The sequence below is a fragment of the Macrobrachium nipponense genome, chromosome 28 (assembly GCF_015104395.2).
Source record: "Macrobrachium nipponense isolate FS-2020 chromosome 28, ASM1510439v2, whole genome shotgun sequence".
Taxonomy (NCBI): Eukaryota; Metazoa; Arthropoda; class Malacostraca; order Decapoda; family Palaemonidae; genus Macrobrachium; species Macrobrachium nipponense.
Window position 1 is genome coordinate 38,726,815 of NC_087217.1, and position 12,984 is coordinate 38,739,798.

General features: G+C 36.4%; 1 protein-coding gene across 5 annotated transcripts in view; it reads left to right on the forward strand.

Moving 5' to 3' along the window:
* Nucleotides 1-9,038, forward strand: part of LOC135201673 (solute carrier organic anion transporter family member 74D-like) — a 74,534-nt gene extending 65,496 nt beyond the window's left edge. For 2 of the 5 annotated variants that reach the window (XM_064230793.1, XM_064230794.1), the window contains exons 12-14: nucleotides 6,580-6,683; nucleotides 7,056-7,157; nucleotides 8,316-9,038. In XM_064230793.1, coding sequence (XP_064086863.1) covers nucleotides 6,580-6,683; nucleotides 7,056-7,157; nucleotides 8,316-8,470 — 361 coding nt within the window. In that variant the 3' untranslated portion in view covers nucleotides 8,471-9,038. The other 3 variants (XM_064230792.1, XM_064230791.1, XM_064230795.1) reach the window with 2 other exon arrangements.
* The last annotated feature ends 3,946 nt before the right edge of the window (nucleotides 9,039-12,984 follow it).

A 12,984-nucleotide genomic window follows, 5' to 3' on the forward strand; every position in this document is an offset into this window, starting at 1 on the left:
CGGCAATGATGTGAGGTTCTAGTAGAAAGCACGAAGTATAAAAAAATACTTATATTCTCTGAGATTACATGTAGTTCAGAGGAAATTTGTACAGGTCTTCTAATGACGATGGCTTGATCGCTTCTGCCAACGATGATGGCTAATTCCGTTCTGTCTACCATCTCGGTTACAAGTCATAAAGGAAGCAGACAGTAGCTCGAACATATGAACATACATACAAAATGAGACACATTAGAAATCACCGTAGGCCATTTGAATTATAGGTCGCGGTAGTTGTCTCAAGCACGGGGAGCTTGGACTAATGTTTCAAACAAATGAATGCCCACAGGTGACGGCACGTCACCTTAGCCTACTTTATTGTATATGTCATCTTAGCGTCTCTGGTCTGATCACATTCCTGCAAGCAATCTGGTTGACATCTTTAGTTTTAGTTTTTTATATATATGGAGTAACATTCCATATTTTTATTATGTAATCACTTACATTATTACCTTGGGACAGAGAGGTCCCCTTGGCTTTTACTGAACAAGGGCAGTACACAAAATGCAGAATGAAAAGTCCTTGCTGCAGAGTAAGGATATTCAGCAAGCAATACAGCGTCAAGACGTAGCTCTGCAATATGGCGAGGAAAAAATCGTTCCACCAGCAATTATAGCACCCTTTAATGTTGGAGGCTCAGAAACAAACTGTCTATTTCAGTGTTATATCACACTTATCACCATAGTGTTCAATACATAGTATATTATTAATATATATATAGATATATATATATATATTTGATATCTATACATAATATATTATAATATATATAATATTAATATTATATAATATATATATATGGCAGTAAGTCTCTACTGGTGACCCAGGAAGGATGGGATTAGAACATTCACTGGTGATTTCTGGCCTCATTAAGTCTCGTCTGGCGATTCGTCCGGTGGTCAGATGTTCTTGGCCACCTGCTTGAGAAGTGGCCTAAGGATTAGTTCGTCGATGTCACCCGATTTCCAGTGTCCTCCTGACAGGTTCATATTGTTGGTTTTAGTGATGATAGCAGATTCCAGCATTTTCCTTCCGTACGGACAGCTACTTTTGAAATCCAGCTCCACTCCAGCAAATAACATCAAATTGGTCATCCTTGACGTTGAATCATTATTTACCAAAGTCCCGATCGCCGACGTGTTGTCCTTTCTAAAGAGGAAGTTACAACCATATAAAGAACATTTTCCTCTTGGTATTGACAAAATAATAAAAATAATCAACCTCTGTGTAACTAACAATGTCTTCTCTTTCAATGGTAGTTTTTACAAAAAAAAAATTGGTTGTATCGGAAAGGGCGCCTTGGATTCTGATATCATAGATAAAATCTTCCATCAATCAACGCTTAAGAAGCTTAAAGAGAAATTATCAACCGGAATGACCTGGTTAAACGGCTTACCTGTGGATGGATCTCTTAGTATTAATACCAATTTTCTGTAACTTTCTCATTCATTACCTACCTGAAGAGAGAGACAGCAGTTTCTGAAATATAGTACTTACTTTTTATATTTTGGCGTTTTTATGGGCTCCGTTTATTAGATAGAATTCTATTGTAAAAGAACATTTTTACCAGTCACACACACACACACACACACACACACACACACACACACACACACACACATATATATATATATATATATATATATATATATATATATATGATATATATATATATATATATATATATATATTTAAATACACACACACACACACACGCACACACACACACACACACACACACACACACACACACATATATATATATATATATATATATATATATATATTATATATATATATTATGAAAACTTAATTCTTAGCAAGAGGCACAACAAATGCGTACCATAGTTAACCAGGTCCTCTGCTAAAAAAAAAAAAATTATAGCCGGACCAGTCAAAGATTTAACACAAACACCAGACTATAAGTAACAGGTAATTAAGAACTAAAAATGTAACAATTATCTATTAACATAAATAGTTTAAAAATAATTAAAAATGTCCCCGAAAAGCTTTTTGAGGAACTAGAAAAATCACTTACCTGACTGCTACACTGAAGAGTAAGAGAGAAATGTCTCAGTGTTAGAACGAAATCAACAGTCGCACCTACGCGTTAAGAGGACACCCAGGAGAAATTTAACACTAAAAATGAACTTTTTCCTTTATATAGTAATAATTTATAAAAAATGAATGGGATACACTTTAATTCATACAAACCAGCTATAAACCTTCACCCAATACGGTAAAATTACAATGAAGCTATTTGCACTCGAGGAAAAACTGTCCTTGTCTTAAAGGCTCCTACGGGAGCTTCCACTTGATGCAGTTTAATACAAAAGCTCCGACGGGAGACTCCACTAGATAGTAAAGGGAAAAGCGAAAAGGGGCAAAAGGGGATGCTCACCTCTTAGTTGGCTGCATAGTCTTTTCTGGTTGGTTCTGAATAGTTTGGTATGTTGGTATCCCTTATTCTTGTTCATGTACCGTTGGATCTTATGTGCTTTTGCATTGAGTCTGTTTTACATCTTCTATAAGTGTTGTTTAGTCCCTCTCCTGTACTTTGCATTTCTCGTTCAGTTCCTCCCGTTTTCTTTCTTCTTAGCCTTTTTACGGCCATATCTTTCAATTTATTCAAGTCAGATCTCCTCACCATGATTTGCTTTTCCAGGCTCCTTTTCCAAGGCGATTGCTGTTTTGGTTTCTGTTGGGTTAGTGGTGTTGGTGTTCGTATCCCCATCAGTTCTGCTACTAATCTTGCTCCTGCATATGCCAAGTTATTTGTTTCTGTGATACTGGTTGTGTGTATTATTCCCATTATTTCATTGACCTCACTTGATTTCTCCCTTAATTTCTTGGTGTTGTAGGCTTTCATGGAGGGGATCTTTGTTCTTTCTGTACCTGGCTCCATCCATTGTCTGATCTTTTCTACTCATGCACTAAACCTTCACTAAACCCTAAACAATCACTAAACACGTACATACTAAACATTCACTAAACCCTAAACACTCACCGTATACTATTCACTAAACACTAACATTCACAAGACATTCACTAAACACTCTCTAAACATTCACTAACATTCACAAAACATTCACTAAAACCCTAAAGACTCAAAACATTCACTGAATACTTACACCATAATCATTCAATAACATTCACAAAACATTCACTAAATCCTAAACACCCAGTAAACATTCACTGAATACTTATACATTAAACAGTCATTAAACCCTAAACTAAAAATTCTCTAAACATTTACCCACTAAACCCTGACAATTCGCTAAACACTTACTCATTAAACATTAACGATGAAAAATTCACAATCGCACTAATTTTCCATTTCTCTTTTTTTCTTTACATTTATGCTAGGTGATTATTTTTTGGGCCTAGTTTGCTCTTATATTTACTCATAACCTTCTTGAGAGAATGGAAATGTTCGGAATAACTTTGTGTTCGGAGAGATTGTTTAAAAAATAGAGGTCATCTGTGTTTGACGAGTTTTCTACCAGCCGTATACAAATAAAAATCTACTATAGTAACAACGATATCCTAAGAGTGATAATACACAAAAATATGTATCCATGATTTCGTTAGTATGGAAGTCAGTTGAAACCAAAAGAAGGCTGTACTGCTTCGATAAAACAAACTGAGTAGGTTATAGCGTAATTATTATGATCTGTACTCGACTATAGCATATATACAGGGTGTCTATAAAGTCCCAAAACCATTACAAGTATTTATTGCCCAAAATGGTACTGGGACTTTATGGACACCCTATATTACATATGTATTACTATCTATTTAATAGTTGCGTATATCTCGGTTCAACAAACGTTATGCAGTATATAGGCATTTTACAGCAATAACTCTAATAATGATAAGAACTTACATGCTGCTTTACAGTGCCAGTCTTTCAGCCACCGCTACATCAACGTTCATCTCGTAAACAAAGATAAAGCGAGTACTGTAACTGAAGTCAGTTGCTTGCTTGACAAAATGACAATATGACCGAAATTTTTTTAGGCCTGCAGATGACTGTTATTTATATGAAACAACTAAATAATATTTGTATAAAATAGATAAAAGGATATAGAAAGGATAATACGGTTTAATGGTAGTCTACTATACATAGTCTATACAGTGATTATCAGGGCTTGCCCTTCCCTCTCCCCACCTGTTAGGGTGTCTGTCAGGGGGTAACCGCCCACCAAAATGTCTGTCATTACCATCACAGCATTCTAGGATATGCAGTGCTATTTTAATGTAAATTTTACTTGGTATCTCCAACGTTGGATGCAGATCCTGTCTCCCCCTCCCCATTCGTTGTGGGGTGTCTGTCAGGGGGCAACCACCCACAAAAATGTCTCATTACTACCACAGTACTTTGGATGTATAGTGCTATTGTAGTGTAAATTTTACTTGGTATCTCCTAAATTGGATCTAGATCCAATTAACACCCACTTTTCAGTGTGTCTGTCAGGGGGGACCCACCCTCCAGTATGTCTGTCACTGGTCATTCTATAATCAGGAGAATCCGTGGATATATTATATATATACTGTTAGTTTTATCTGGTATCTCATATACTGGATCTAGACTCAACACCTAACAAGCAGTTAGTGGTGCTTGTTAAGTAAGCCACCCATATAGTTTCGGCAGACGGTCAGTTTCACAGTTTACATAAAAGTCTAGTCCTAAATATACCAGTAGAGGTTACAGTCGGTGTCTCGTTCTTTGCATCTCAATGGTCCGGGCTGCGGATTCGATTGCTACCGAAGATATATGATAAAAAGAAAAGTATGACCACTGAGGAATAAACCTTGATAACGGTCGTGGGCAAGACATTTAATATTTATGGAATAAGTCTTGACAACGGGTTTGGCTATGACACCTATGGAATAAATCACAATAGCTGGTATAAGAATGGCCGCCGTGGAATAAATCCTCATGAAGGCCGCGTGAAGAACCGTAATTAAACAAATATTGATGATGGGTGTGATGGGCAGATGTGATTTGACATTCAATCCAATCATTTCTTGAAACATTTTCTCATCTTGGGTCATGATTATTATCATTATATTTCAGTAGATGAAACCTGTTCACATGGAACAAGCACACGGAGGCCACTGACTTGACACTCATGCTTCCAAGAATGTTGGTTTCAACCTCCCACCGCGAACCCTACACTGCAACAGTAATTGATCACTATACAGTCAGTGATTTTTCATCGGCCTGGGGAAGACGCGAACCCGCGACATCTGAGTGGCATCTACACGACACTAACCACTGTACCATCGACCAGCAATCAATCGTTAAAGTTGACTGTCCGACAATGAGCGTTATAAATAATCTGTTTTCCCCATTAAACTCAATTGGCCCTTTGATGATCGAAGTGTTTTTTTGGCGTTCAGCCGTTGCTTATGAAGCCTTTGATGCTTTATCTGTTTTAACTAAATCTGCCCTTTCATTTAGAGTGGCCTTCTTTCATTAAGCATATGATAAAAGTATTATCTTTTTGGTAAGTTTGTTGTCTATTTACAGGAAGTCAAATGAAAAAAAAAGGGCCAATTAATGGATTTTATGAAGAGCTTTTTATAGGAAGTTATATTTCAGCTTTCTCTGTCAGTTTCATGTTGATTGAACTGTGTGAGACCGAGGAAACAAAATATCTGGCGAAGCTGGTGGCGGGAATTTCAGCACTTCTGACACGACTTCACACCGATTTATTTGGCTTTTGTGATCCTTCGCTTATTTTCTCGTTTTTTGTGTATTTGTAAATATCCATTTCTATCTATTTTGTTTTTCTTTATTTGACAATGGGTAATCTAGAGTTTAAAGCTTGCCACGCAGATTTCACGTCTTTAAGCATCATGTGTAAATCAGGAATAATAACAAAACTGGTTGGTTAATTTTGCTGCTGTTTTTGAAAAAGACATTGTCTAAATCAAAATAAGAAATCTAATCTTAAAATGGTTTATTTAGCGGTGAATCGCTCAGCGTTTAGCCTTCTTTAGGCCTCCTCTTTGAAAGTGATCACAATGCTTGATTGGTAACTTTTGTATGGTGTTTGTGGAAGGTCCAATTCTCTTAAAAATAGGCCAACAGCTGAGCCATTTGATGATTATTAGTTTTAAAAGGAAATCTTCTCTTAGCTCCTTTAGCTTAGAAGTATGTGAAATTATCATGAATCTTGTATTACGTCATGTTCCTTCATAACTCCACTTTATAACACTACTTGCAGTCAGTGAACTAGAGATCCAGGTGTGCCTAACGCTTGCAATTAGATCATATCCCCCGATTCCTCTTTATTTTCTGAGTTTTTATCATATCTTTGGAATTCAGACTGCCATACGTCATATGGGCTTCTATCATATGCAAGTTCACTGAATGCAACTACTAACACTTTTTCTGTATATGAAAACAGAAAGAGCGTTTACTTACTAATAGACCTTTGCGTAGTCATCGGAATATATTGAGAAATAAATGGTAAAACAATTTCTCCAACATTCTTCACAAACAAACTTACGTATGCTGACAATTTCCAGGGCTGTAGACGACCAGGACAAAGGTCTCTCCATTGGAATACTTGAGGTATTCCTGGCTCTCTTTGGATTCATCCCAGGTCCCCTGATCATGGGAAAGATTGTAGGTAAGTGTTGAGGCACCGATCAAAAGTTAGGTTTCAGCTCATGTTTTCGGTTTTAGATAATATTCCTTCCCGATTATTTCAGACAACAAAGTTACCTGAGTGCAAAAGGTGACTGATACCTATATATATATATATATATATATATATATATATATATATATATATATATATATATATATATATGTATATAATGTATCTTTTCTTTTTCTAAACTAAGCATGTGTCAGAGAGTTCTTCCTGACATAATTGACCAAAAAGTGAATCACGAGTAAGAAGAGCTCGCGCATGCTACCGAAATAACTCGTCGCAATTAGTAACTCCTAGTTGATAGTTTAATCGAGCGAAGTATGCTGAGAATTTTGTTCTTTCTAGACTCTTCTTGTGTTATCTGGGAGGAAAGATGCGGAGTTCAGGGCAACTGCTGGCTCTACGACACCGATAAATTCAGGATCTTGCTGCATTCCTTTGCCGCAGGTAAGAAGGAAGCCACGACATGAATTTCTCGCTGAAAATAAATGGAACTTTTCCAATATGTTTACATTGATTTTCTGCGATGACAACAATAAAAAAAACACGTTGTTTAAAGCAAACTTATTCAACATGGCCACCAACCCCCGAGTGGATTTGAAAGTAGCTTACTAAGTACTGTAATTTAGTTACAGCATTAAGCTGAATTCTTATATAAGGGAAGAATTTCTTACACAGATGTTAACGTGAATTTGTGTTCAGCTTCCAAAGTTCTTTTCTCTATTTACAGATTAACTTTATTTGAAACTCTCATTACACCAAAAACTCAGCTGATGATTGAGTGTTTAAACTTTGTCTTTTTCGTATCTTTTGAGTTCAACGGTGGTATCTACATGAATCTTTTTGTGTGACCTTTTTAATAGCTTTACTAGTAAGAGAGAGGCGCATTACATTACTGATTCGATTCTGCCGGTGGTTAACTGGTTTATCTGACGATATTGCTTCACGATATAATGGAAGAAAACAGTCAATACTGAAAAAATGTAATCAAATGCAAACTTTAGCGTTAAAATTCCTTCGAAATCTAGAATGATAAAGATCATAATAACAAGCAATTATCAATACTTATATCTGTTTGAAACAGTGATAAGATTATTTGTAATGATATTAGTCAGTTATATAAAAAAACTAATTAATCAACCATTGCAAAATTCGTCCCAAATACCTTTTGTGAAGTTATCCGCAATACGGATGCAGAATCTAAAAAGATGTCTGAAAGACAATTTCATCAATATTTCAAGCCAGTTTCAATGATAACAAAATTCAGTCCTTTGTCGCCTAGACGGTATCTGCCGTTGCAGCGGACTATGTATCAAATGTCATTATTTGCAAATTAGTAGTGCTTGGTTGCTCTCAACATTTAAATTTGAATGTTTATTCAGTGAAGAAAAACTAAGATTACATACTGTTCATTATTTACTGTTCTTTGTTCAGTGCATTAACAGGATTTCGTCAATTATGAGATCATTTTTCTCTTTAAGAGAGATGTAAGCAAATGACAGTAAAACTCAGCTGATGAAATACATAGTTCTCTTAGAAACAATAAGATGGCAGCACCGTTGTATATCAGTGTGATCTCAAATCATATTCTATTCCCTCTGAAAGGTCTTGTGTTCCTGTCATTGTTTGGCGACTTAGTGATGTTTAAATACGGCCGCTCTCTCGACCTCTACGGTGAAACAGAGACAGCACTCCCACTGGGCCCCGCAGATGAAAATTCCGGAGACAGCCACGAAGGAACCTCCGTGGAAGCGAATTAGTTGAATCGCTAATCATCATGAAAACAGGGTGTTTTCTTTAGTCCAAAATTAATGCATGGTTATCACAGATTGATTATTCCTATGACCATGTTAAAATAACTGTACATTTGAGTTCTTGAAAGATTTCATATGTAATTATTCAGTAAGAATACTGGCTTTGTTTGTGAACGTCTGTCTCAACAAGGCGTGCATCTTCTCGCTGAGACATTTCTTGAAATATATATATATATATATATATATATATATATATATATATATATATATATATATATATATATATATATATATATATATATAGATGCGTGCGTTTTTTATATATTTTTGTTAAGTTACAACATATTTCAAAACTTTGTTCTTAACTGTGCACAGAAATTGTGGTGAAAGTCTATTTTTTACAAATATGTGGTGGCATTTAATAAAAAGAAGAATCGTTGAGGTTTTTAGCTTGGTTTATTGTTGTACAAGCTGCTCATACAGTTTCTCCACACTCAAGATGGGCGAAAGAAATGAGGTTGTGCTTAAACTATGGAATGTCACCTTGAGTATTTTTGGAATTTTTGGTCCTGAAATAAATCTCTTTATCTACCTGCACTGCATTTCTTACTTCCCTGAGGTTTGATGTTGGAATTTTCTATTTTGCACGTGGATTATGGAAAACTTAGATATATAAAGATACAGTTAATACAGGATATATACAAAATTTACCCGAAATACAAACGGGGAGCAAACGGATACATGAGACATGGCTTTATCAAGAAGAATGATTGTCCCTGTTGTCAGCGCAAGTTATTTCGTTTATTGAGCCTCTCCTCTTCACACCTCACTTTCCAGCACCACAGCTCTTTTGATCCTCTGCACTGAAAACTGCCACGAGTCACGAATTGAAATCAATAGAAGACGTCTTCCACCATTTCTCTCCCCTCTTTATATTTCTCCTTATCATAATCGTCTCTAAAATTCAAATGTGATCTTTCAGAATCTGCTTTGGTCTGAACCTTCAGATTTCTCTCTCTGTGATACCAGGTTATCTGTGATGCCAGGTTATCACCAGGATCCTTCTCAAGCAACGGCTATTGCAGCTATCAAGTCTGTTGTAGAACTCAACTGTTTTTAGTCCAACTTTTCTAGGGGCGCCCTTTTGTGATAAGGAGGTCATCCCTAAATAAGGCTGCTTTGTCACTTCAGCTTGACGGATTGGCTGTTTTTGTCCTACTCGGATTCAACGACTTGTATAGTATTCGTTTAATGTTTCTCAAGCAACGGAAAAACACCACATTAAAAGAAGTAGTCACCCGAAAACTAATGTGATGAAAAGAGCTTTCTACTCCCATTCATTTCAGCTTTACATTAAATCTTATGTTGTATATCTACGAATTACTTTAAATCCCCCTTTTCCAGCAATAATAGAATGCACATAACATTAGAGTAATTGTCAGTGATATTCAATGATAATTTTGGTAGTAATCAATGATGGTTTCAGGGACGATCTCCTACTATAGACATCTCAATTTAGATGAAAGTACGCAGCAATACTAAACCCGTTTCTTAAGTAATGTGATAATGATTTTTCAACTGTGATGTTTCCATTTTAGAGAAATCACATACTTACGTTATTTGCTAATGGCACTTAGCTCACTCGTGACAAGTAATACAGAGGGACGGTATTCACTATAAATCTTTAAAAAATAACTTTAAGTTATAAGCAATAGCTCTTCAAAATTCAGTGTGATTGCTTCCATCATACTTTTCTGCTAACATCTCAATCAGGTTGACAAGTTTTTCAATTTTTTCTTATTCTTATTTGGCTTCTCTCCCAGCTGCAAATGTAAAATTTCAGTTCGTGTGAGAGCCTCTTCCTTTTTCAGGACGTCAATGAATTCTAAATGTTGGCGTTTTTGCTTGCTATGAAGTGTCTTAATTAAGGCTGTGAAATCTTCCAATGAATTGTTTGTGAGAGGTAATTTATCTATAACACGACTACTGATATTCCAAAATACTATAGGATATAAAGGGTTTCTCTTCTACGTCGCCGTAAACGAATTGCACCGACATATGTTCATTCAAGGTAACTAATAAAATCCATCGGTACTGATTCGTCTTCATAACGTACCTCAAAAGCAGTAATCACTTCTTCAGTTGGCAAGAATGCCAAAGCACAAAACATTCTGACTATCAGCGAAAAATTATAGCCAGTATTACAGTACTGGCGCTTAAAACCCAAATCACAAATTCGACACTAGACGGTCTGGCACAAATGGAAGAAGCACCCAACAGTTACGCAACTAGGAATATGCTTTTGGATACCTTTACAAAGCGCTTTCTCGATCATCATTTCTCTTTCTTCTTTCCCATCGTTATCCCTACATTAAAGGGTCGGTTGCCTGATGCGCCTTCTCACTGCCTTCCCCACAAAATCAGTCATGGTTTATTTTTGACAAAGGGGTTTTTACGACCGCATGCCCTTGCTGTCATTGGCGGAGGGCCTCACCTTTGACTAAAAAGTCCACCTGCAAGGGAGCAGTTTCCACATTTATTGGCGGTATGCCTAGCCTTTTACTAAAAAGTACGACTGCAAGGCAACAGCTGTCCTTTTAGTCGCCTTTTACGACACGCAGGACCTAAGGTGGTCGTATTCTTACACCCTTACCGCAGGGTCAACACCCCTACCACAGGGTCAACACCCTTACCACAGGGTCATCTCGATCATCACTTCCTTGGGATTCAAATTTGGCAGTAGATCTTTTAGTTCCATAAAGGCTTTATCACAAGTAGCTTCTGTTTTGTCAAGCAATAAAATAAATGCAGGATGGATGACTTTTTCACAAATATAAGCATGCACTATGATCAGAACTTGACACCATCCATTTGGTGAAACTTTGAAAGCACCATCCATTCCCAAGTAGGGAGAACTTTGTAGCTCATCAAACCCCTTGACAGAAGCAGATAACAAAATTCTTTTGCCATCGTCAATTCCACTGTCACCTTGCAAAATAAGTTTGCCATCACACTCAAAATGCGAAATATTTGAGGGGCTTCAAATCCAGTATGAGTCAAAGGTAGAGAAGGTGCAGCACCAAAAGCTTTAGTCCACCAGTTAGTTATTGACCTTGAAATTGTTGGCAAACTCACTTTTTACATTTTCATCAAGTTTATTCACAGTATCAGCTGAAATCATTCTTGTGCTAGATGATTCGCCGTTCTTAATTTTACTCTTCCTTTCTGATATAGCACTTCGGGCCTCTGCTTTTTCTGATGTAAAAGAGTGACTATGAATATTAACGTTTTTAACTACATTGTCACCCGCCCCCATTTTGCATATATAAATATTCGAGCACGGCACGTTTTACGCATCTCACACCGCCAAAATAGCCTGATCTTGTCGGCACTGGATATAAAGCATATATGTAATTTTCTTCATCGATGAATTTTTCATTTCTTCTTTCAGATTCAATGTCCTTGAAGCCATTGCTATGGGGACTGTAACTAAATTTAAAATTTGAAAGAGGGTATTCCATAAAGTTTGTACATAGAAAACAAAAACTACACGTGAGTTAGATTAACGGCTTAACGGTCATTGTAATATAACAGCATAGTTTTGTTAAAAGAAACAAAGATCATTGTACAAACAGCTCAGTTTCAGTGAAGTAAATACTGAGAGACCTAGTTTTCTGAGACAGAATTTTCCGAGACCCAGTTTTCTTTTTCTATGAAAAATCTTTAATATTTTTGTATTCTTAAAATAAGCATTATGTCTGAATTAATCTTGAATAAACATTTTTAGTTTTTCTTTGCGATTCTGAAGCTGTGTTAAAGGACATGAAATTATTTCTAGCATTTTGACGATAGTATGCAATGGAGTTTTGAGACTTGGTTTTGAGACCACATTTTCTGAGACCGAATATTCCTCGCACCCGGAGGGACTCCTACGAGTAGGAAAAGAGTAAAGATTCTTTAATTACCCATGACCCGGACTCGTAAAGAGAGAGAGAGAGAGAGAAGAGAGAGAGAGAGAGAGAGAGAGAAGCGGCGGGTGGGGAGGTGAGATTACTGAGGGAGAGTTAAAATAAGTCCATTATTTCGAAAACATTATCGGAAATTAAAATCAGGGAAGCAAATAGGTAATTACGGTTACTGAGAGGGATAATCATTATTGCTATATGAAATTAAAAACCAATAAGTACAATGGTCTCTAGGTTACTAACATCAAATCTGTATGTAAAATATATCAAACTTAGACCACTGTTACACATGCGAATACGTGAGGAGGCTGCGGTCTCTGGAAATACATTAGGTTTTCTCTTGATTTAATTTCGAGTCAACCACATAATTCTGAGGTCAGGATTCAATAGTTTACAGCCGACTGAATGAGGGAGAAAACTTAAATTTTGTAATTTAACAAAAGACGAACGTTTAAAACGCCACACAGGAGAGGTTACGATTCACATTATCTTGGGTGTACAAGTTATATCTGAGATTGTTTGAGCACTTTGCAGGATAAAAACATAATCAGTCGG